Here is a 21,932-nt window from a genome sequence, read left to right on the forward strand (position 1 = left end):
CCATGGGTGCAGGAGGCAGCCTCATGTCCCTCCTTTGGGGACAGGGACAAGGTAGGGGGGCCCAGGCCCTGAGCAGGGTAGTTTCTTCCTCTCTCTGGGTAAGATATATAATTTCTGCTTTTTTTTTTTTTAATATTTATATTTATATATATAGATATTTATATATACACACACCTGGTAACTCGGAAAGAGAAAAAAAATAGAATCCGTAACAATAATAATAAAAAAAAGTATTCTGGTTTAAAAACAATCCGTTCCTACCACGCCAGGCGAGCGGGTGATTGCACAAAGCCCACAAGTGGCTGGCGCAGCCGAGGCGGTGCCGGGGCTGCAGGCCCCCCCCCCAAGCCCTCCCCGAGCCCCCCGCGGGTGTGTGCCAGCTCCCGTGGCGCGGGGGGCAGAAGGAGGAGCAGGGGCGACCTGCCCGGCTCTCCCGGGAGTCCACAAGCATCTGGGCACGGCGGGTCCCTGGGGGCCACCGGGGAGGAGGGGAGGGGGCGGTGGCTCTGCCCCTCATACCGAGATCTCGTAGGTGGTGCCCCCCACACCCGAGACCTTCTTGACACCTCCGCGGGTGGGGCTGCTGAGGGGCACCGGGCCCGAGCCCGGCGGGGCTGAGCCCAGGCTCTTGGGTTGCCCGTTGGACTTGCTGTAGGCTGTTCTCATCTGCACCTCATCCCTGCGGGAAGGAAGCAGAACATGGGGTCAGGAGCAGGAACAGGTTGCTGGCACCCATCATTACCACAAACCTGCCCACCCCAGGGACCACCAGCACCCATTCCAGATTCTAAGAGGCCCATGGATTGGCCAAGGAGGTGTGGGGGGCACCAGCTCTGTTCTGGGAAGAGCAGGAAGATTTCCCTTGCTCTTCCAGGTATCTCTCCCCAGGGAGGGGTGTTCTGCTGCCCCAGGGGCTTGGAGGATGCCCCCACAGGCCACAGACACGCCTGTGCCGTCACAGTACTCACTTTGGTGCCAGTAAGGGCTGCAAGGCCACCTCCTCGATCTCGGTGCCACCGGCCTGAGAGGCTGTTTTTTGGCTGCTGTAAGACATGGATTTGCCCAGGTGGGGGGCGGCGGGCTGATCGGGGGAGCCCAGCGAGCGCACCCGCAGCGCCGGGGGGGGCTCGGGCTTGCCGAAGCGGGGCAGGGCCGGGCGGGTGAGCGGGTTCTTGCCCAGGGGCGAGCGCTTCGAATCGTCCGAGGAGGAGCTGGTGCGAGGGGCGTTGCTGGAGCCCGGCGTTGACTGGATGCCCGAATCCGCCAGCCCCGCGTCCTCCTCCCGGCCCGGGGCCGGCGGCTGCTGCAGCAGCTTCTCCCGCTCCTGGATGGAGGCCACGATGTGGCGGGAGAGATTGTCATAGCGCACGGGCGAGGGCTCGCGTGGCGCCGCGTGCTTGGGGGAGGCGGCGCTGGCGAAGCGGCCGTGCAGGTCGGTCTCTCGCTGCTGGGCGATGCGGGCCGACAGGAAGGGCGAGGTGTAGCCCACCGGCGGCTCGGGCTCCGGGCCCGCCTGCACCGACTCGAAGTCGGGGCTGTCGGAGGGCGTGAGCAGGCTGTCGTATGAGAGGCTGCCGTTGCGCGTCTGGTTCACCAGGCTCTTGTAGGAGGTGGAGGTGGTGCCCTCCGAACGGATGGACTGCAGGTGGCCCGTCTCAAAGCCTGTGCCCTGGGCCGACTTGAGGCTGGAGGAGCGGGAGCCACTGGAGAGAGGGTCAAAGTGGAAGCTCTTGCCAAAGGTGGGCGAGCGGAAGCTCTCAGGTTCCAAGCTTGGCTCCGAGCGGTAGCTGGGCTTGTGGCCGCTGTCACAGATGGAGTTGGGCTCCTTCAGGCTGTTCACTCGGCTCAGCTGAAGGGCAGAGGGGCAGCAGTTACCCACAGAATGACCATGGGGCCCCTGTGGAGCTCCCAATGCGCGCCCTCAAACCCTTCTCACACCACAAATGAGGGGGCATCCCCGTGGGGCTGGTCCCCCACACTGGGCTCAGCGTTACCTTGGCACTGGTGGAGTGGGGCAGGGCCGCTGAGCTGCTGCTGCTGCTGTAACCGGGCCGGTACTTGTACATGGTGGGAGTCGGGGGGCTGTCCTTGCCTAGCAAGCTGCTGTCTGCACCAGGAGAGAGGGGCACGCTCAGAGCGGCTGCGGGCAGGGAACGTGCCGAGCCCTGCCTTCCCTGCCTCAGAACCGACTCGGAGCCTGGGGCGGACACACCAGGGACAGGGATGGGCTGCAGGGGAGGTGCACTGGGGTGGGAGAGACAGACTGGGAGGAAGGGTTATCCCCACAGCCACATGTGTGGGGCTGGCACTTCCGTGCCCCTGCGGCAGCCCCGGCTGGGTGACACCCTGGGGGTGCACAGCACGGGGGTGTCAGGGAGCTCAATGGGAAGCACACACACCACAGCCCTCAGTGGGCAGCAGACCCAGGCAGGGCCGGGAGAGCTGTGGGGGCTCCAGCTGCTGCAGAAAGCAGCTGCCACAGGCTCTGCCCATCACATCCCACCTCTGGCCAGGCCCACACGGAGCTGGCCATAGACGCTCTGTGCCGCTGAGCCAGGCCCGCCACCACTTCGCCACCACATCCTCCTCCGTCCTGGCAGCACGGCGGCTGCAAGGCACAGCTCCTGCTGGCTCCAGACAGCGCCATGCTGGCTCGGCCTCCGGCAGAGCTGACTGTGAGCATCCCCCGCAGGCTTCTCCAAATGCAAGGGGCCACATACAGCAGCCCAGGAGGGCCAGTGTGCTCCAGGTCTGCCCTATGGCCCTGGCTCCTGGCCTGCCTGGTGCAGCCCTGGGCTCCCCTCCCAGTGGCTGCCAGGGCCCTGGTGCCCTCCTTACCCTCAGTGGTGGTCAGGGTTAAGTGGGTCCTCAGGCCCGTGTAGCGGCTGAGGTCAGGCTTAGGTGGGGGTGGCGGCTCGGCGTCAGCAGACTGGCTCTCTGTCACCTCCAGGCTCCCCTTGGACTGCAGAGACAAAGCGCAGGCAGGGTCAGGAGGGGCCAAGGCCTTACCTCCCCCAGGCTGGCAGGGCACAGACAGCGGTGCTGGGGCTCCTGCTGCCTCCCGGGCCATCCAACAGAACAGGGGGCAGTACGTGCCCCGGGGGGGTGCTGGAAGTGCCAAGGAGGGGGAGCCTTCAGAGAGTGGGGAAGGATGGGAGCAGTAAGGGCAATGGAGGGGGCAAAGCCTCATGTGGTCACTGCCACATGGGAGGGGGGGACAGTTTCCATCCTATGGGGACACAGAACAAGACGACACGGATTGGGACAGGGAACGTGACCAGGCTCTCTCGGTTCTCTACTCACGGATGCAGGCTTGCACCCCTGGGATCCGTGGAGGGCCCCAGCGCAGGCAGCGCTGGTCCCCACCTTCCTCACCTTCGTCCTTTTCAGCTCTGTCTGGATACCATTGTCCATGATTTTGACAGTGATCTGACCATCCGACACCTCAGGCCGCAGGAACGGGGGTCGCACCAGCACTGTCTGCTCGGCCTTTGGACGCCCAAGGTACCTGGGGAGGGGGGGGAGGAAGGTCACAGCCTGGAGCCCAGGATGGAGCAGTTTTTCCAGGGATGCAGAGGCCAGGCTCACCTGGGTGCCGGGGAGCTGCAGAGGACCCGGCTGACGTTCTTACAGCAACCGTTGGTGAAGGGGTTGACGCCCCCACGGAACTTGCCCGTCACCTGTGGGACAAAGGAGTGTCACAGCCAGTCACGCCAGCTCCCTCAGGACCCCCCCTCAGGACCAGGACAGAGATACTGTGAGATCCAGCTCCTTTTCCTAATGCCTTTTTCAGTGCTCAGATACCCTTGAGAGGGTCAGGTCTCACCAATTTCACCTCCTAGGCTCCAGACATGTCCACCTGGCTCCATCCTCGGACTGCACTCCCATGGATGCAACTGCCTCTCAGCCACTCTGTGCTCTACCTCCCCAGCTCAGGGGCCTCCCTCAGCTTTAATCCAACCCATCCACATCCATCCTCTCCTGAAAAATCCCAAAATGTATCTGTAGGTCACCTGGCCAGGCTGGCAGTCCCCCCACAGTCCCTCGGACGTACCTGTTCATTGGTAGTGCGGCCCCTGGCCACGAGCACCACGTGGAAGCCTGTTAGGCCAGCGACGGGAATGAAGAAGAGCCCGGCCACGCACATCACCACCATCCTGCCACAGCCAGCTAAGGAGCAGCCACAGCCCCGCTCGGCACCGCGCTGCCCCCAGACCCCAGCAGGCCCTGCCCACCCGCACTGCCCAGGAGGATACGTGACGGCCATGCGGACACCGGAGAGCTCCTCCACCTGGTACAGGACGTAGAGCAGCCCGAAGCCGAAGACGCCCATGATGTGCGTGGTGAGTGACAGCAGGAAGAGGAAGAAGTAGCGGTAGTTGCGCCGCCCGATGCAGTTGTTGACCCAGGGGCAGTGGTGGTCGAACTCCTGCCGGGGATGGGGCTCGGTGAGGGGGTGCTGGGGGGGCTCCCTGCCCCGTGGGGGGCTGGCAGAGGCCCTGGCAGCTCCTCACCTCCACGCAGTTGTCGCAGACGCTGCAGTGGGAGCAGCGTGGCGGGCGGTAGAAGCGGCAGGTCGCGCACCACTTCATGCGCACCTGGATCCCCTTGATCTCCACCGTCTTGTACAGCGGGGCCCGGAAATCATCCTCTTTGTCCTCGTCCTCCTCAGCTGATGGGGACACCCCAGCGTGGCATCAGGGCCTAGCCATGACTGGCTTCTGCCTCCCTGAGCCAAAGGCTCCTGGCATCACATTCCTGTCACCTGGCACAGGGACAGCCAGGGACCCCCAAACACAGGCTGGGGGGCTCTCCCAGGCCCTGCCCCAGAATCCTGACACTGCCTGAGTCCCAAGGACCCAACATGGGATGCTCAACCCATCCCTGTAGCGCTTGTCACTGCCTGATCCCACCGGGCAGGGTGAGGAAGGCTCCTCACCAGCCTTTTGGGACCCAGAAATCCCCTTTACCTAGGAGGAAGGGTGCAAGGAGGCAGCTCTTCCCATCTGGAGCCAGACTCACCTCGTGGGAATATGCCTGGGTCCATGAAGGTGGCCATGCTGAAGTTGGCCAGCACGAAGAGGAAGACGATGGCATTGTAGGCGGGGATGATGGGGGACACGTAGAGACTGAGCCCTGGGCACCTGCGGGCACAGCAGCCGTGAGACCCTTGGACCCGCACTTGTGTCACTCCCACTGCCTCCCAGCAGTGCATCCCACACCCACACTGCAGCCACTTCTACAGCACAGCCTGACCCCAGCCTGGGGAGCACCTGGGGGCCACAGTGGGACGTGCTCCAGGCATCCTTCAGGGAGCAAAATTCCCCTTTGGGACCCCACTGGAGGGTCCCACAAAGCAGTGGTGCTGGTAACAGGAAAAACCAAGCCAATGGCATGGGGGGCACCCAGGGGACCTGCCAGAAAGCAGGATGTCATCCTCCCTGTGCCCCACTAGCTGCTCAGGGGCACAGGGGACCCTGTGAGGGGATATGAAACCAGCACCAGCTCTGGTGCCTCCAGAGCCACTCATGCTCCTCACATCCCAGGGACATCCCCAGCCAGCACCTAGCTCCTCCAAAAAGCCTGTGGGAGCGCAGTGAGGGAATCACCCTGCTCCCTCCTGCCCCAGCAGGCGGGCTCAGGACAGCGGGCTTCCCCCTTGCAGGCGCCAGCATAATTCCCTAATCTGCTTTGCTGCTGGGATTAAATCCCACAGATCTAGGGCAGCATCTGTCCCTCTCTTCCCCCCACTGGGCTAAGTGCCGATGGATTTAGGTGGCCGGAGCAGCGTGGGGCTGGGCAGGCAGGGCGACATATGGTGCCAGTGCTGTAATCCCCCACAGGCTGGGTGAAGGGGCAGGAGCTGCCCCTGTCCCCTCCTCCACCACCACCCACGGAGACGGGTCCCATCACTGGGTGAGGTAGCCCCGTCCTTGTCACAGCAGCTCCGAGAGCCATGCCAAGGCTCCAGCTGGTGCAGGGCTCTGTCCCAGTTCAGGGCCCTGAGAAGGGCAGGGGGGCACCCCCGGGTGAGGAGCAGCAGCAGCTGTGCCAGGGGCAGGGCAGGAGAAGCGGGCACACCCTTCCAGCACACACCTGGCAGCACAGAGGGTGAGGCGTGCAGGGCACTCCCAGCACTGGGTACTGCTGGATGCCCCAGGGAGGGTAGAAATCAGCAGTGGGCCTTGCTCTCACAGGCCAAGGCTGAGGCTGTCCCCAACCAGGCACAGGGATGAGAGAGCAGGAGGGCAGAGTTTTGGTTGCAGGACATCCCTGGCAAGGAGGACAGCATAGCCAAGCCACCCAGAACACTCCTCTTCTTCCTCCTCCTCCTCTGCTATGGCTCCCCCGTGTACCACACACCACACCAAGCTACTCCTGCAGACCACTTTCCCCAAAGTCTGTTCCCCCTTGTTCCTGAGGAGCCGCCCTGCTGGGCACCCTGGGTGCTGCCTCCCTGCTCCGTATCAGGCTGGCATCTCCCGGGATGGCATTTCCCAGAATGGCATCTTGGCATCTCCTGGCCCAGCCCCCCAAGCTCTGCCCCAGGCTGGGGAGCGGCTCCTCGAGCGGCACCGGCCATGCCGGCCCTGCCGCCTGCACTGGAAGCCAGCCAGGCGGATTCTCCACAGCTGCGACGGGCTGGAGAGGAGGAGTCCTCTCCAATCTGTGCCCCAAAACCCTCGGAGACCAGTGCTGGAGGGACAGGACCTAAGTGACAGTGCCAGGCCACAGCCCAAGCAAGGGACAAATCACAGAGTCATGGAATCACAGAATTGTTCAGGTTGGAAAAACCTCCAAGATCACCAAGCCCAACTGCTTCCCCAGCACTGTCAGGGCCACTACTGAAGCGCGTCCCCAAGTGCCACAGCCACATGTTTTTTGGTGACTTCACCGGTGCCCTGGGCTGAACAACCCTTTCCATGAGGAAATTTTCCCTAACATCCAAACTAAACCTCTCCTGGCACCACCTGAGGCCGCTTCCGCTTGTCCCATCCCTTGTTCCTTGGGAGAAGAGGCCAAGCTCACCTGGCCACACCCTTCTGTCAGGGGACTGTAGAGAGGGAGGACACACCAGAACCAAGGATCCCATGTCCCTGAGCTGAACTCCTACTCCACTTGAGAGAAGCCTCCCTGGCTCTACTCTCTGTTAGACAAAAGAGGGCCAGGGGGCTCAAAGGAGCCCTAAAAGTAGGAAATGCCCTTTCAGAAACCCTGTGGAAGGAGCTCCTCTTTCCAGGAAGGGAAATCCCAACCCAACTTTGCTTGAAAGAGATGGAGGGGAGCCAGGAAGACCCATGCCTGGGCAGTCATCCCACACAGGGAACGGCCAACAGCCAGGCTGAGCCAAGCACATAGCCTGGGTCCTGAGAAGCAGAGCCCAGGGAGGCAGGGAAGGATCCAGCTGCCTCAGAAAGCTCTGGGGCATACAAAGAGGGAAGGACCAGGGGAAGGGAACACCTCTGTGCTGTCCCAGCAGCCAGCCCTTCCTGGAGGGACACACAGCTCCTGGGGCAGGACAGCACCCAGCAGGTCCCTGGACTCACACACACTGACAAGAACCTCTGTGTGGGATTCACAGGCCAGGGCAAGCAGAACACCCTCCCTAGGAACACCAGGACCTGCTGCCTTCCTGGCTCCCTCACACACAGGGACCCTGCACTGTGGGAATCCCCACAGAGCCCGACCACCCGGCGGTACCATGCTGGTGACCCCAAAGCCAGGGAGTCACCTCCTGGGACCATCCCCACCCGCTGGAGGGATCAGGGTCCTCTGTAGGGAGCAAAGGTGCTGCCCATCCCTAGGGAACTTCCTTATCAGGAGAGTGATGTGTTCCTGCCTTTTGCTCTCCTGAGCAGAGAGTGCAGGGCTGCAGGCCCTGCCTCGAGCCTGGGGCACACGGGGCAGGAGGAGCAGGAGGGAGGCTCCTCACCATCACCAGCCACGCAGGTCCCGCAGCACCCATCGGGTTTCCCCTCAGGATCAGGATGCAACACGCTCATGGCCAGAGGAGCTGTTGGGACTTGTCCCTGGCAGCACATGAGAGAACTCGGGGAACCTCGGGCACCATGAGTCACGCCGGGATGAGACGGGCTTTTTGCTACCAGTCACGCCCGGAGAAGCCTGTCCCTCCCTTCTGGCATCCCTTCCCCAGCCCCTCTGCCCCTGCACTCTCCCAAGCACAGCCTTCCCTCCCTGCCTGTTCCCTGGGCTGACCCATGGGCCCTCCAGCTCTCCAAAGGCCTTGGCACAAACACAATCCCTGCTCACCCTGACCCTCACATAAATTTGAATCTGACTGGGAGCAGGCATGGCACTGTGTCCCAGTGGCACTGCCAGCCCCAGGGAGGGGACGGGGAACTTGAGAGCCAACTGCACCAGGAGCCGGGACCAGCCAGTGGGGACACACAGGAATGGACAAATGGACCCCAAGGGGCAATTTCAATCCTAAATCAGCATCTGTCTGAGAGCCCAGCAAGCCTGGGACCCCCACTCATCCCAGGGAGAGGCAGGAACATCCCCTCTCCTGCTGCCCCAGCCTCCAGGGCAACCGGCCTCATTTCCACGGCCACGTGCTCAGCAGCAGGTCCTAATTAAATTAATCAATTAAACAGAGTTCTTGGCCCAGAGACACAAATCCTGGATGGACCAAAAGGCATCTAGTGGGTAGGTTGGAAGCAACACAACGGGAACCTTAAGAGCCTTGCTGACCCCTGGCTGCTCCCTGTTTTGGGGAGGTCTCCCAGAGCCCACCCCCACAGCTTCCACTGCACTCCCCAAAGGGCCAGCCTTAGGTCGGATGCTGACAGGGGGAAGGGGATCAGCAGCCAGTCTGCTGCTGACCAGGCAGGGAAGGGGCACTGCGGCCCCCAGTACCACGCAGGAGACAAACCTCAAGCCCCATGTCCCTGCCAACCTGCTCCAGCACCAGGCAGACTCTGTCCCAAAGGACCCATCCTGTGGGGAGCAGTGCGGCTCCCTCACGGCCGAGCCTGTGTGAACGCCGTGCCTGGGCTTTAATGGGATGTTCTGAAGTCGGATAAACAACATCGCTGACCTGCAATTACAGTGACCTGCCCAGGTGCTCCTGCCCCGGCCAAACCTGCTCCACGGCGCCGGCACTGCCTCTCACCGCCTGCTGATAAGCGGCTGCTCCCGACACTGCTGGCACCCATGGCTGGGATGGCTCGGGGTCCAGCTGTCCGGCAGCCACTGTGCCAAAACAGAGCCAGCCTGTCCCCTAAGGCCACACACGGGGTGGCACACACAGCTCGGAGGGCACCACCCGTTCCCTCTGCTTCTCCTTCATCCCCCTGGCACAGGAGCAAGAGTCAGCGACTTCCACAGGCATCTGGCAGCCTGGAGCAGCCAAATCCCGAGCCTGGGAGCCTGGTGACCACTCAGTGTCCCAGCAGGGGACAGCCACACGCTGCTGAGTGACACTGCCAGCTGCACCAGGCGCTGGACGGGGCAAACCAACCCCGCTCCCCTCTTTGGTTGTCAATTTCCCCCGTGCCTGCCCAGTTGTCAAGTTCCTTCGTCACCAAAGCCACAGTGACCTTCCCGCCACCAATGGCTCCTTCCCAGGGAGTGGTAACATCCATGACACCTGTCCCTTTGGCCTCCCACAGCTCCAGCTGATTCCTGTGGCCCCAGCAGGAAAAACCCAGGGAGTGGGAGAGGCTCCCTGAAACAGAGGGTGCAGGTCCTTCCTGCACCCTGCCAGGACCCCAAATACATCCCCGCTGAGACCCTGGGGATGCCCTGCAGGATCTGGTAGCCATTCCAGCTGCCATGCACTGGCTTTCCTGCCTGGCACACTGTGCCCTGTTGCCAGCCCAGCTGAGCCACCCTCTGCCAGGCTCCCTCAGCACCTCAAGGTTCTGCTGCCCTGCCTGTCACCCCCCTGAGCACGTCACCGAGGCACGTGTCACTGGGCAGGGAAGAACAGCAGCCCAGGGATGTCACCACGCCTCTCTAGCACCCAGCACAATGTCCCAGCCCGGTGGGCCCCCCCAGGCCCCCATGACCTGCTGGCCATTTCTCTGGGGCCCCCTCCAGGGACATGGAACCCTCATTGCCCCAGGGCAGGGGACAGAACACAGCGAGTGATCCGCACAGGGGTCAGAGTTCTCCTCTCTGAACTTTCCTTTGTGGCTCACAAATTGATTACGAAACTAAAAATAACACGTGTCCTGCCCCAGCCCACCAATCCACCTCGCCTGGCTCCAAAGGAGAAAGTGATCCATGCGTTTTCCACCCACAGGTCACAAACCAGTTCCCAACCCAGCTGACCGGGAGCTGAGTGGTGCCTCACCAGGACCGCCAGCATGCAGGTTCCCCTGGGAAAACTCATGGAGTGAAATGGCTCCCGCTGTGGCTGCAGCACCCAGAGCACAATATCCCCCTTCCCTCCAGGAGGAAATCCCAGCTCCTGTCCCCTGTCCTTGCCAGCCCTCCCCGCTCTGGCCCAGCAGCTGGGACTCACGTGAAGGCGAAGAAGAGGGTGGTGGCTCCCACTAGGAAGATGGCAGCAGCGGAGACCGGGACGTACTTGCTGGGTTTGAATCTCTTTCCAGAAGCTGCTGGCATGTTGGAGCTGTGGTGGGGGGTCCGCCCCGCAGCATAGCCCAGGCCCCAGGGGACTCAGAGCAGGATGAGAAGGGGAGGGGGACAGGGCCTGACCCCTACCCTGCCCCCACGCCTGCTCCCGGGACGAGTTCTGACCGGGGCGGACAGTCTGGAGAAGGGTCTGGAGCAGGAGGCCCAGGAGAGGAGCCCACTCTAAACTCTGCCCCGTGAGAGCTCCTGGGCGCAGGGAAGGAGGGTTAAAAACATTAAAAATTCACAACAGAGAAGGGGATTTGGGTTTAGGACAACCGTTGGAGCGGGAATGCTGAGAGTCCTTCCAAGCCTCAGTCCAGGCAGCAGCCCGCAGGGAGCAGGACTCCCACAGGCGGGCTCTGAAGGGAGGGAATTCCCCAGGCTCGGGCAGGGTGCTTCCCACCCAGCCAGCACCCCAAGAAGAGCACAGGATCAGCAAACTGCTTGCAAAAAAGCCACTCCAGGAGCCTCAGGGCAGCCACTTCTCCTTTTTAATCCGCCTCTGCTGTGCAGCAGCTCCCGGTGCTGCACGGGAGGAGGGGGTGGTCTCCAAGCAATCCCAGCTTCCTCACGGAGCTGCCGTGCCTCCTCCTCCCCTCGCTGGAGGGGTCACGGAAACACTCTCCCTGATTTCACCAGGATCTGGGGCTGGCTGGCGGTGGCCGTTTAATTTTATTTATTTCTCTCTTGTCTGTTAAAGCCGAGGAACAGCTGGTGCAAGGTTGAGCTGTAAATCCTTTTTTTCGAGGGGGGCGGAGGGGAAGGTCTGGCGGATTGTGGGTTTTCCTACTTGCTCCTTTCTCCTGACCCCCCAGGCCCTTCCATGGGCTCAGTATCCACTCGGCGGTTGGGGAGCGCAAGGAATTTCATTAAATCTTCTCTGCAGCAACCATTTCCCAGCAGGTGAACGGGAAGGGGGTGTTCAGGGAGCACCTTTACAACCCCAGCAGACACCAAAGGGAGGAAGGGGTGCTGAGCAGCTCTGTCTCACCCATGGCCTGGGCGGTGCGGGGAGAAACCTCAGTTTGTTCCAAACAGCTCCATTTTCCCCTTCCCCTTCCTTCGTTAAAATCCTTCTTCATTCATTCATCCATGCATCCGTCTTTTAAAAAAAACTACATAAAACCATTAAAACTTGAGGTCTGGTGCGCCACAGCTCACCTGGAAAAAACAGCAACAGAAATTAGCATGGCGAGAGAAGGGATGGAGCCGGCTGTCATTAGCCACAGCAGCCTGGCCACGGCGTCTCCCGTCCCAGCCCAGGGGCATTGGCTGCTGCAGGAATTCCAAGCCACCCCCTCTACCCACGAGACACCCACCCTGAGCCCTGGAAGGACTGGAGGGACACCACGATTTCCTTCCTGCAGCTCCGGCTCAAATCCCAGCACCAGCGAATGCTGGCTCCCTGAGGGGCCGGGGCTGAGCAGAGACTCCAGGACTTAACATAAGGGTGGAGACCACAGGAGGAAAAAACATGCAGGAACCTCACCCCCTTCCCTGGAGGGCAGGAGACAGGAGAGGCCCATGGAAAACACCAATCCCATGATCAGAGGTGGCCTTTGCAGCTCTGGATTCATCAGGAACTGCAGCACCAGGACAAGAAAAAGTGGATTTGAAATGACAGAGCTCAGGGCTGGATGGGATATTGGGAAGAAATTCTTCTCTGTGAGGGTAGTGAGGCCCTGGCACAGGTTGCCCAGAGGAGCTGTGGATGCCACATTCCTGGAAGTGCCCAAGGCCCGGCTTGATGGGGCTTGGAGCAACCTGGGACAGTGGCAGGTGTCCCTGCCCATGGCCCTGACCTGCCCCAAGCAGCCACAAGCCCATCATCCATCATATCCCACCGGTTCCTGCTGCTACAGCCACCACTCCTCACCTTGTCACCGTCTGTCACCTACCCTCCCCTCGCTGCCTCCGTGGCACTGCAGGTCCAAGCACAGCCTACAGCTCACTCCTTTCTCCCTTCCAGCTTTCTCTGCCTCCCCAATTTCTCCTTCGGGGTGGGCAGGGAACTCTCTAGCACTGACTAAACGCCAGTGAAGGTTGGGAGAGCTGCGGCACCCAATTAAAGGCAGCTTTAATGACAAGGATGTGTTACCACCAAGTGGGCTCAGCCCCAGCTCACGGCCACTCCACCTGACTCACCCAGGAACAGCTCCAGCCACTCAGCCTCTGCAGGACCAAAGCTCAACTTCCCACCCTAAGGTTTCCCTGCCCTTGGGAGTGAGAGGAAACATGGGGCCAAGGCTCTGCCCGGCAGGAAATGTGCAGGTTTCACCTGGCAGCAGCTCCTGAGCAGAGCAAATTGAACGGTAACACCAGGGAAAGCTGTTTTCCGTAGCAGGGACAGAGTTCCCCGGAGAGCAGCAGTTTCCCAGCCCCGCTCTGCCTCTTCGGGGAAGAGCCCAACACCCCACAGAGCCAAGCCCAACAGCAATTCCAGGGATGGGCTATCGGAAGTCCAGGCCTGACATCACGGCTGATTGCTTTAGCAGGAGCAATCTGCTCCCAGAGCACCCGGCCCTTTGAACGCTCCGCCATGGAGGCACGGCCACACCTCGGGCTCAAACAGACGCTGCCAGGCAGAAGGAGCTGTTCCCTGATAATTCCTCCTCCAGAGATCCCCACCCTGCCCTTGCAGGGCGCCATGGGCATGCGCCTCATGGCCCTGCTCTGCCCAGCCCTCCCAGCCAGAGATCCAGGAGCTCCAGCCCTTCCACAGGGTGATCCCTGCGGAGCTGTGTGTGCCAGAGCCAGCTCCCCATGGACAGGCCCATGAGCAGGGGGAGAGCCCCGGTGCTGTCATTAGTGACACCCCAGCAAGAAGCAATGCAAATGCATCCCTGCTCCAGCTGTCTGTGCCTGGAATAACTCCACAACTCAATGAACAGGAGCCTATCCCAGCTCCCAGAGCCACCACACTGCTGCCCAGAATGCTTTCCTGAAACCCCGGTGTGCTGAGACCCCCACAGGACTCCCCAGTCCCAGCCCTGATGCAGAGGCCCAGGAAAAAAGCTGTCAAAATGTGGGATCTCTGTTCTGCAATCCTTAAGGGGTCCAGAAGAAACACAAGGAAAATCCACCCCATATTCCCACAGATTACACAAATTCAGGCCCCAATTCTCCCAAACACACATATTCTTTCCCAGCCATCCCTTTTCCCAGCCCTACAACCTGCCCACCCCTGGTCAACCAACCCTTCCTTTCCTTCCACCTTTACCCCAAATCCTCTGTCTCACTGGCCACTTCATTCCTATCCACAAAGGCCACTCACGGATTTTCCCACTCCAAAGAGCCCCCAACTCATCTTGCTTACCTGTGGCCTACACGAGCTCTGCTCTTGCCTCCCATTCCTTTCTGCTCTTGCCTCCCATTCCTTTCCCTCTGCCAATTCCAGCCCAGCAACTCCTCCTCTCCCGCTGCTCCTCCAGACCTGCCCTGCTCCTTCCTCCCCCAGTGCCTGTGTCACTGCTCACTCCCCCTTCCGTCTCCCTCAGAAATTCCACCTGGTTTTCCCATCCCAGCACCTCCTTTTTGGAGCACTTTCCCAGTTCTGCTTTGCTCAGCCACCTCTGGAGCAGTCATCTCCACTCTCCAGGGTTTCCCTCCTCTCATACAGGGGAGCTGCTCCTGTTCCCTGCACCTCCATTTCAGGGGATTTCTTTTAATTCCAAATTCCCTCCCTCGGGATATGTTCAAGCACAACTGCTGCCACCTTCCATTTCTCTGAGCCTGCATCTCCTTTTCTTGGTTCAAGGCCCTGTAAAGCCTCACTGATTTCCTCCCTTTACTCCCCTCCCAGCCCTGTGCTCCTCCTTCCCTGCTTCCCACCCCCCTCTGCTCATCTGCTCCAGCCCCTCTCCAGCCTTCCCACACGTAGCCAGGTGCTCCATGCCTTGTCCCTTCCAGAGCAGGAGGTGCTCCCCACCTCTGCTGGGATGGGGACACACGTGTCCCCAGCTCCCAACAGTCCCTCCTCCCTCACTTCAGCTCCTCACTCTGCTCCTGCCCGGGAAGGAGGAAATGCACCTTGGCATCAACCACATGGATCCTGCCACTCCTGGGATCCACGGCACAGGCAGGACAGAGCTCCCTCCCGGTCACCGGCTCCCAAACCTGCGCCACCCGCCGGGATCCGCAGCTCCCGGTGGACCTGCCCTGATCCAGCGGAGTTCCCATGGGGCAGAGCAAACACACAAACAATTCCTTCCATGTGAGGCAACTCCCAGACAGGGCAGATCCTGGCTGCACGGAGACAGGATGTGCTTCACCTGTTCCCACTTTGTTTTGATCAGCTGCAGCCTAGAGTTCCACAGAGCCCTTCCAGAGCTCACTGCCTGGCACCATGAGTGAGGGGCATCCATGGAACAAGGAACTCCCTCCTCCCTCTGCCCACCCTGTCCTCGCACAGCCAGCTAACAATTCACACTCCAAAATCCATCAGAGAAAGTGCAAAATTTTCCCAAACCTGGCACTGCGGCTGGAGCAATGCCAGCGTGAGATCCCCACTGGTCACTGCCCTGTGTCCAAACCGGAGCACCTGCACCAACAGGGCAGTCTGGAGACACCTCCCTGCTCTTAATTCCAAAGGAGGATGCACAGCAATGCATGTTTGGCCGCCCCTGGGCTCCAGGTGTACCCTACACACCTGCCTCTCTCCCAGGTGGAAGTACAGAAGGATCAACACAGAACATGGAGAAATACTCCACTGCAGACAGCCAGAAGGCTGGAATCACTCCGTGCTTATCTCCTGCCCAGGGCTTACACCGCTCCCATCCTCCTTCCGCAGCCCATCCCACTGGTTTACACGGGATTAGCCCCATTTTATGGCCAAAGCAGGAGGAACAATGCCTCATCCATTGAGGCCGCGTCCCAACGGGCCCCACAGCGAGCAAGGACAGCGCCAGCCTCTTGTCACTGTGTTAGGAGACACCGGCTACAGCGACAGGTGGGAATGTCCCCAGAGAGGCCCCTCACTGGCGAGTTCAAGGTCTCCCCTTGGACCACCCAAACACCACCCTCTCCATTTCCAGATGCGGCTCCTGGCCTCGGGAACCAGCAGGAATAAACGCCTGCTAAAGCAGCACCTGGGCCGGTGGAGGGACAGTGGTAACTAGATTAAGCTCAGAAAGAGGCTCCAAGATAACTCTGGCTTGGATCGAGACAAGGCTCTGGTTGTACTTTACACACCCCAAAAATCCCGAGCAGCCCTTAGTGCAGGGAATCCCTGAAGCCCAAATCCACTAATGTGCCGGGGCGGGAGCCGGGAGATCCGGGGGAACCACTTCCCAGGGCCACGGGGAGCACAGGGGCAGCCGAACCCCTCCCGAATCGGCGCGGTGAGAGGGGTGGAACCCTGGGCACAGCTCAGGTGTTCGGGAATCCGGGAATTCTGAGGAGAGGCCAGGCTGGAGCCGCTCCAGTGCCCCCGCAGCCGGGAGCAGGGACGGTGCCGCGAGGAGAGGCCGTGCTGTAACACGGGTGCCCCTTGGGCCGCGGCACAGAGGCCGAGCTCCGGTGCCCCACAACAGCGCGGTGGCGGCGTTCCCGGGGGCACCGGGGACACGCCGTGTGCGGGACAGTTCCCCGGGCGCTCCCCGCGGCCGCTCCCCGGCCTCGGGCGGTTTCCAGGCGGGGGAACGAGCCCCGCTCCGGAGCGCTCACCCCGCACCGTGCGCAGGGGCGGCCCCAGCCCGCGCGGCACAGCCCCCCGCCAGCCCCGCACCGCCGCTCCCGCAGCCCCCGGCCCGGCTCCCCGCGGCACAGGAGAAGGTCCCGGTGGCGGCGGGGCCGCGGGCACGGCAGCTGGGGCAGGAGGAAGAGGCGCTCCCGTGCAGAGGCACGGCAGGCGGCCGTGCGGAACGGCGGAGCGGGGCCGCGGCCAGAGGGGCGGGCCGGGCAGGGGTCGGTGCCCGCTGGGGCGCCGGGCAGGAGGGTCGGCGGCGCGGTGAGGGGGCACTGGGGCACAGCCCGAGCCGCGCGCGGGGGGAGTCGCGGGGGCAGCGGCGGGGCGGGGGCGGTCGCGGCCGAGCCCCGGCGAAGGACGCGAGGGAGCGGCGGGCCGGGGAGGCGGCGGCAGTGCCGAAGCGGCGGGGTCCCGGCGGGGTCGCGCGGCCCACGTGACTCACCGGCAGGAGGCCGCGCGCGGCGGCGGCTCCGGGCACGGACGGCGGCGGCTGCGGCGGGCGGGACGTCACGCGCGCGCGTGCGCACCGCGCCCCCCCGCGCGCCTCCATTGGCCACCTCCCGCGGGCCCGACCCGGCTGCCGCGGCGCGCATGCGCAGGGCCGCGGAGCGGGCGGGCGCGCTCACGCCGCGGTGGGCGGGGCCACGGCCGGAGCCTCGGCGCGTGCGCGGGACGTACCACAGCGGGGGCCGGAGGGGGCACTCGGAGGGCGGCTGGGACGGGGCACTGCGCATTCCGGGCGCGGGGGAGCCCGGGGCCGGTAATCCCCGCTCCCTTCGGGGACCCCCCCACCCTCAGCAGACGCTCACCAGCGGCAAAGGCTTCCAGATTTAATAGCAAATTGTACAAAAATATAAAACCGAAGGGCAGGTGCTGCACCAGGGTCACACTGCGCTGGGGGGACAAGGAGGGGGCTCAGGGAGGAGGAGGCAGGGCACACTTCCCGCCTCTCCCCTACTTGAGGTCCATGAAGCGAATGTCCATGATGAGCAGGAAGTTCTTGGGGAGGGGGCGCGGGGCAGGGGACAGCACGGTGAAGACCTGGCGCTCCAGGTCCACACCAGTGACCACGATGAAGCCGGCCACGCTGGTCTCGGAGATGTTGTCGTCGGGGCTGTCGGCGGTGCTGACGCTCAGCAGATGGTGCACCATGTCCCGCCCCGGCGTCACCGGCACCAGCTTCAGCTGGTTGTCCTCCTGCGACATTCCCAGCGGCAGGCACGAGTCCGGGATGGTGGGCGCGCCCACCTTGTAGATCTTGACGTCGGAGAACTTGACGTCGAAGGCGTGGGGGTAGAAGCAGCCGCGGAAGCCATAGAAGTACTCGCGGATGCGCTCGTCCCGGCACTCCCGGCGGAAGTCTTTGGAGCGCTCCACCACGCCGCCGGACTTGGGCAGCAGCACGGTGCGCACAAAGTGGGGAAGGTCCCGCTTGAGCTCGTTGTAGAGGCGCTCCTGGTCCAGCACCACCACCACGTCCACCTCGAAGGCGGAGGCGGCGTGCACCAGCGCCTGGTAGCCCGAGCTCTTGACCCAGCCGCAGGTGTTGATGACGCAGCCGCTCACCGACGCCCGCCGGTTCACCTCGCAGCGCTGGTTGAAGACGTCAGCCAGGCACGACGTGATCTGCGGGAGGAGGGGTCACACCCAGGCACCCATACCCCCACGCCGCCCCCAGTGCTGTCCCAAGCTCCTTCAGAACCCTCAAGGCCTCCGTTCCGGGCGGCAACCCGAAATTGTGGAATTGTGGAACGGTTTGGCTTAGAATAGATGTTAAAGCCCATGTTCCAGTTCCCTATGGCAGGGACACCTTCCACCAGCCCAGGTTCCTCCAAGTCCCATCCAGCCTGGCCTGGGGCATTTCCAGGGATGGGGCAGCCACAGACTCTCTAGGCAACCCTAAAGGGCCTCACCATCCTCACACTAAAAGAATTTCTTCCCAATAGCCAGCCTAAACTTCTCCTCTCACTGTGAACCCATTCCACCCCACCCTATCATTCCAGATCCCGACAGAATCCCTTTCCAGCTTCCCCGTAGGCCCTCAGAATGGAAAAGGCTGCTCTGAAACCAGGGCACAAACTTTCTTCCTCCAGGCCGAACTAACCCACCTCTCTCAGCCCATCATAGGAGAGGTGCTCCAGCTCCCTTCATCAACTTCGTGTCCTCCTATCTCATCCCATAGCTGGGAAGAGGTGACTGGCCATGCACGAGGCTGTTCCCAAACAGCACCCCGGGGATTCAGACACCCCGCAGGGAAAGCCCGGGGAACTCCGGGGCCAGACCCAACGTAGGCCGAGCCCCCGGTGCTCACCTTGTTGTAGAGCTTGATGTTGGTGCCGGGCGTGGTGGAGCCGAAGTGGTAGACGAGGGGGGCCTGCAGGGAGAAGCCCTCCTCCACGTCGGCCGGGCGCTCGATGTACAGCGCGCCCATGGTGCCGGGAATGGACACCGAGCCCTGCCCCACGTCCAGCTCCACGAAGGTGGGCCGGCGGCCCAGGCGCACGGCGTAGTTGAGCAGCAGGCGGCACACGGTGGTCTTGCCCACGTCGGTGGGCCCCACTACCATGACGCGGGGCCCGCGCTCGTCCTCCCGCTCGGCCTGGCGCCGCATCTGCTCCAGCGCCGTGTGCGTGTTCAGGTACAGCAGCATCGGCGTGTCCCGCGACACGTAGGCCACCTCCGTGCGGCCGCTGAGCTGCACGGTACAGCCGTGCCACGTGAACACGGCCACCTTGGCGCCCGCGTCGAACGTGAACTTTTTGTTGCGGGTGAGCTCGGTGCCGAACACCTCGGCCATGCCGGTCAGCAGCTCCAGCTGCACCGTCTGCCCCGCCTCCACCTCGAACCGCAGCTCCGTCTCCCGCTCCAGCTCGAACTTGGCCACCTGCTTCTTCTCCTCGCCGCCATCGTCCGCCATGACGGCGACGCGGGGGTCCCGGGCCCGGTGTCCCCCGGCGGCCGCGGCCGCGACGGAAGTGACGTCAGAGAGGCGCGCCGAGAACGCTGGTGGCCTGGGTCACGTGGGACGCCGGCGTCACGTGGGGAGGGGGCGTGTCCGTTCCGGTTCCTGCGGCTCGTTTGCATTCATTTGCATATCGCCAGCGGCCCCTCCTCGAGTTTGCATCTCATTACAGTGGGGCTCCCCCTCTTCCCCCCCTCCCCCCGATCCCTCGGGATGAGTCCCGGGATCGTCTGCATGACGTTCGCACGACATTCACGCGCAGTTCCGCCCCCCCGCCTGATCTACATCTGACAGGGGGGACACGGGGGACATGAGGGGACAGGGGGACGGGGACACACGGAGGGACACTGGGGACAAAGCAGAACACGGGGGCACACGGTGCACACGGGGGCCGGAGGGACGGGGTATTCACGGGGACGGGCGGGGCCGTGCGGGAGCGGGAGGTGCCCCGGGGGTCGCAGCGCATCCCCGGCGGCCGGGCTGACGTCGGAGGGCCGTGCGGTGACGTCACGGCGGCGGTGGCGGGCGGTGACGTCACGGCCGCGGGATGAGTCACGGTGCCGTGATGCGGCTCCCGGGCACGCAGGGCCCCCCCGCGCCCGCCCCGGGGACATCGGCGACAGCGGCAGCGGCGGCAGCGGGGACAGCGGCGGGCGGTGAGCGGCCCCGGCCCCCGGGAAGCCACGGAACCCGGTACTCCCCCATCGCGTCCCCCCGAGACCCCCAAAGCCCCACCGAGCCCCCCGTCGTATCCCGCAGCGCTCCTGACATTGCCCCCCCCACGGCGACATCCCTGTCCTCCTTCACCGCCAGAGCAAACATCCTCTCCAGCACCCTCCCGCCTCCCGGGGACCACCGGTACCCCTCCCGGGACCCCCAACCTGCCCCTTGGGACCCCCATCATCGCACCTTGGAACCCTCATCACCGCCGTGAGGACCCCCACCATCTCCCGTCGGGACTCCCACCACCCTTCCTCCGGTTCCCCATTCCCCCCGCTCGGTACTCGCAGTTTTCCCCCTCAGGATCCCCATCACCTCCTCGGGGACCCCCCCACTCCCCAGGGACTCCCCCACGCTTCGAGAAGTGACCCCAGACCCATCCTGGAACGCCTTCCCCCCCGAGTCCCTCGGGCCCCCCGTGCCCCCCCGGCTGTCCCGGTGTCCCCGCGGTCCCGGTGTCACTCCTGCGATGAACCGCCCGCTCTCAGCGGGCTCCGTTCGCGGAGCGCCCACGCCTGAGAGGCTGAGGAGGGGTCGCCCCTCACCGCCCCCCTCCCCTTTCGCAGGCCGCCCCCCTTTTCCACCTCCTTCTGCCGGGGGGGCCCGGCGGAGCCCCCCGAGCCCGGCCGGGCGGGACGGCGGCTCTGGGCGCGCTGCTGCGCTGCTTTCCCTGCGAGCGGCTGTGCGGGGGCTGCGCGGTGCCCCCCGGGGCGCTGCCCCCGGCCATGCCGCCCCCGGGCCGCCGCCGCCTGCCCCCCGCCGCCCGCCTGCCGCCGCGCACCTTCCGCAGTTACCTGCCGCGCTCGCACCGCACCTACAGCTGCGTGCACTGCCGGGCGCACCTGGCCCGCCACGAGGAGCTCATCTCCAAGGTGCGACCGCCACCCCCGGGCTGGGTGGGCACCGTCCCTCGTCTGCTGCGACAGCGGGAGCCCCCCTCGCCGCGTCCCCGGGCGGGTCCTAGCGCAGCGGGTGTCCCTCCGCCGTGTCCCCAGAGTGCTGAGTTTCCCCCCACGGTGCCCCAAGCGTCCCCCTGTGGTGTCCCCAGGGTAGTGAGCGCTGCCCCTGCGGTGTCCCGAGATAAGGACGTTCCCACGGTGGCCAGTATTGCCCCAAGGCAGGAAGCATCATCCCCCCCGCCCTGCCACGGCGCGGTGTCCTGGCGGTGGGAGGTGACCCGTATGGTGCCCCCACGGAGGTGGCCGTGCCCCCCATCAGTGTCCCCGAGCTGGCAGGTGTCCCCCGCGCGGTGTCCCCAGGCCGGTGGCAGTGCAGCGGGATGGGAGCGGGACACGGAGGGAGGGCTGCCGGGGACGTGGGGGCCCCACCGGTGACACTCGCCGTGTCCCCACAGTCCTTCCAGGGCAGCCACGGCCGTGCCTACCTGTTCAACTCCGTGTGAGTACCGGGGGCACCGGGGCTGGCAGTGGGGAGGGGGAGCCCGGGGGTCCCCGGGCCGGGTGTACCGAGCCCGTGGGAGCCCCGCTCTCGGTACAGGGTGAACGTGGGCTGTGGCCCGGCCGAGCAGCGCCTGCTGCTGACGGGGCTGCACTCGGTGGCCGACATCTTCTGCCAGAGCTGCAAGACCACCCTGGGCTGGAAATACGTGAGTGCCCCCCAGCTGGGACCCCCACCTGCTGCGGGCACTGCCCGGGGGCCCCAACCCCTGCCCTGGGGACCCCAACCCTTTGCTGTGGACACCCCCAAGGCCTGGGGAAGGCAGTGCCCGCGGGGGCACGGAGGGGTGACAGTGTGTACCCCCCCCAGGAGCAGGCGTTCGAGAGCAGCCAGAAGTACAAGGAGGGGAAGTTCATCATCGAGATGTCGCACATGGTGAAGGAGAACGGCTGGGACTGAGGCGGGGGCGCAGCTGGGACTGGGGGGCACCTGGGGGCGTGCTGGGTGACCCCCTCCTTGGCACCCGAGCTATGCCTCCCGGTGCCCCCCAGCTGGCACCAG

General features: G+C 63.8%; 3 protein-coding genes across 4 annotated transcripts; 1 reads left to right on the forward strand and 2 right to left on the reverse strand.

Moving 5' to 3' along the window:
* Positions 1-494: 494 nt before the first annotated feature.
* Positions 495-16,869, reverse strand: ZDHHC5 (zDHHC palmitoyltransferase 5). Of its 2 annotated transcripts, none has more exons than XM_084208686.1 (12): positions 16,734-16,869; positions 10,490-11,766; positions 5,023-5,144; positions 4,515-4,672; positions 4,257-4,429; positions 4,055-4,157; positions 3,589-3,680; positions 3,376-3,508; positions 2,839-2,962; positions 1,995-2,107; positions 969-1,849; positions 495-679 (listed from the first exon to the last, which is right to left on the reverse strand). In XM_084208686.1, the coding sequence occupies exons 2-12, from the start codon at positions 10,591-10,593 to the stop codon at positions 514-516; spliced, it is 2,169 nt and encodes a 722-aa protein (XP_084064812.1). In that variant the 5' UTR covers positions 10,594-11,766; positions 16,734-16,869; the 3' UTR covers positions 495-513. The 2 variants fall into 2 exon arrangements, with proteins under 2 accessions (XP_084064812.1, XP_084064813.1); XM_084208687.1 differs by lacking the exon at positions 16,734-16,869 and adding an exon at positions 13,922-14,011.
* A 238-nt stretch (positions 16,870-17,107) lies between these two features.
* On the reverse strand, positions 17,108-19,252 carry CLP1 (cleavage factor polyribonucleotide kinase subunit 1). The gene is made up of 2 exons (XM_084207108.1): positions 18,603-19,252; positions 17,108-17,917 (listed from the first exon to the last, which is right to left on the reverse strand). The coding sequence occupies exons 1-2, from the start codon at positions 19,206-19,208 to the stop codon at positions 17,246-17,248; spliced, it is 1,278 nt and encodes a 425-aa protein (XP_084063234.1). The 5' UTR covers positions 19,209-19,252; the 3' UTR covers positions 17,108-17,245.
* A 465-nt stretch (positions 19,253-19,717) lies between these two features.
* Positions 19,718-21,849, forward strand: YPEL4 (yippee like 4). The gene is made up of 5 exons (XM_084207504.1): positions 19,718-19,946; positions 20,540-20,845; positions 21,328-21,371; positions 21,471-21,579; positions 21,741-21,849. Exons 2-5 carry the CDS (start codon positions 20,699-20,701, stop codon positions 21,828-21,830), a joined length of 390 nt encoding a protein of 129 aa, XP_084063630.1. The 5' UTR covers positions 19,718-19,946; positions 20,540-20,698; the 3' UTR covers positions 21,831-21,849.
* The last annotated feature ends 83 nt before the right edge of the window (positions 21,850-21,932 follow it).

The sequence above is a fragment of the Fringilla coelebs genome (genome assembly GCF_963513975.1).
Source record: "Fringilla coelebs genome assembly, chromosome: 6".
In the NCBI taxonomy this organism is placed as follows: Eukaryota; Metazoa; Chordata; class Aves; order Passeriformes; family Fringillidae; genus Fringilla; species Fringilla coelebs.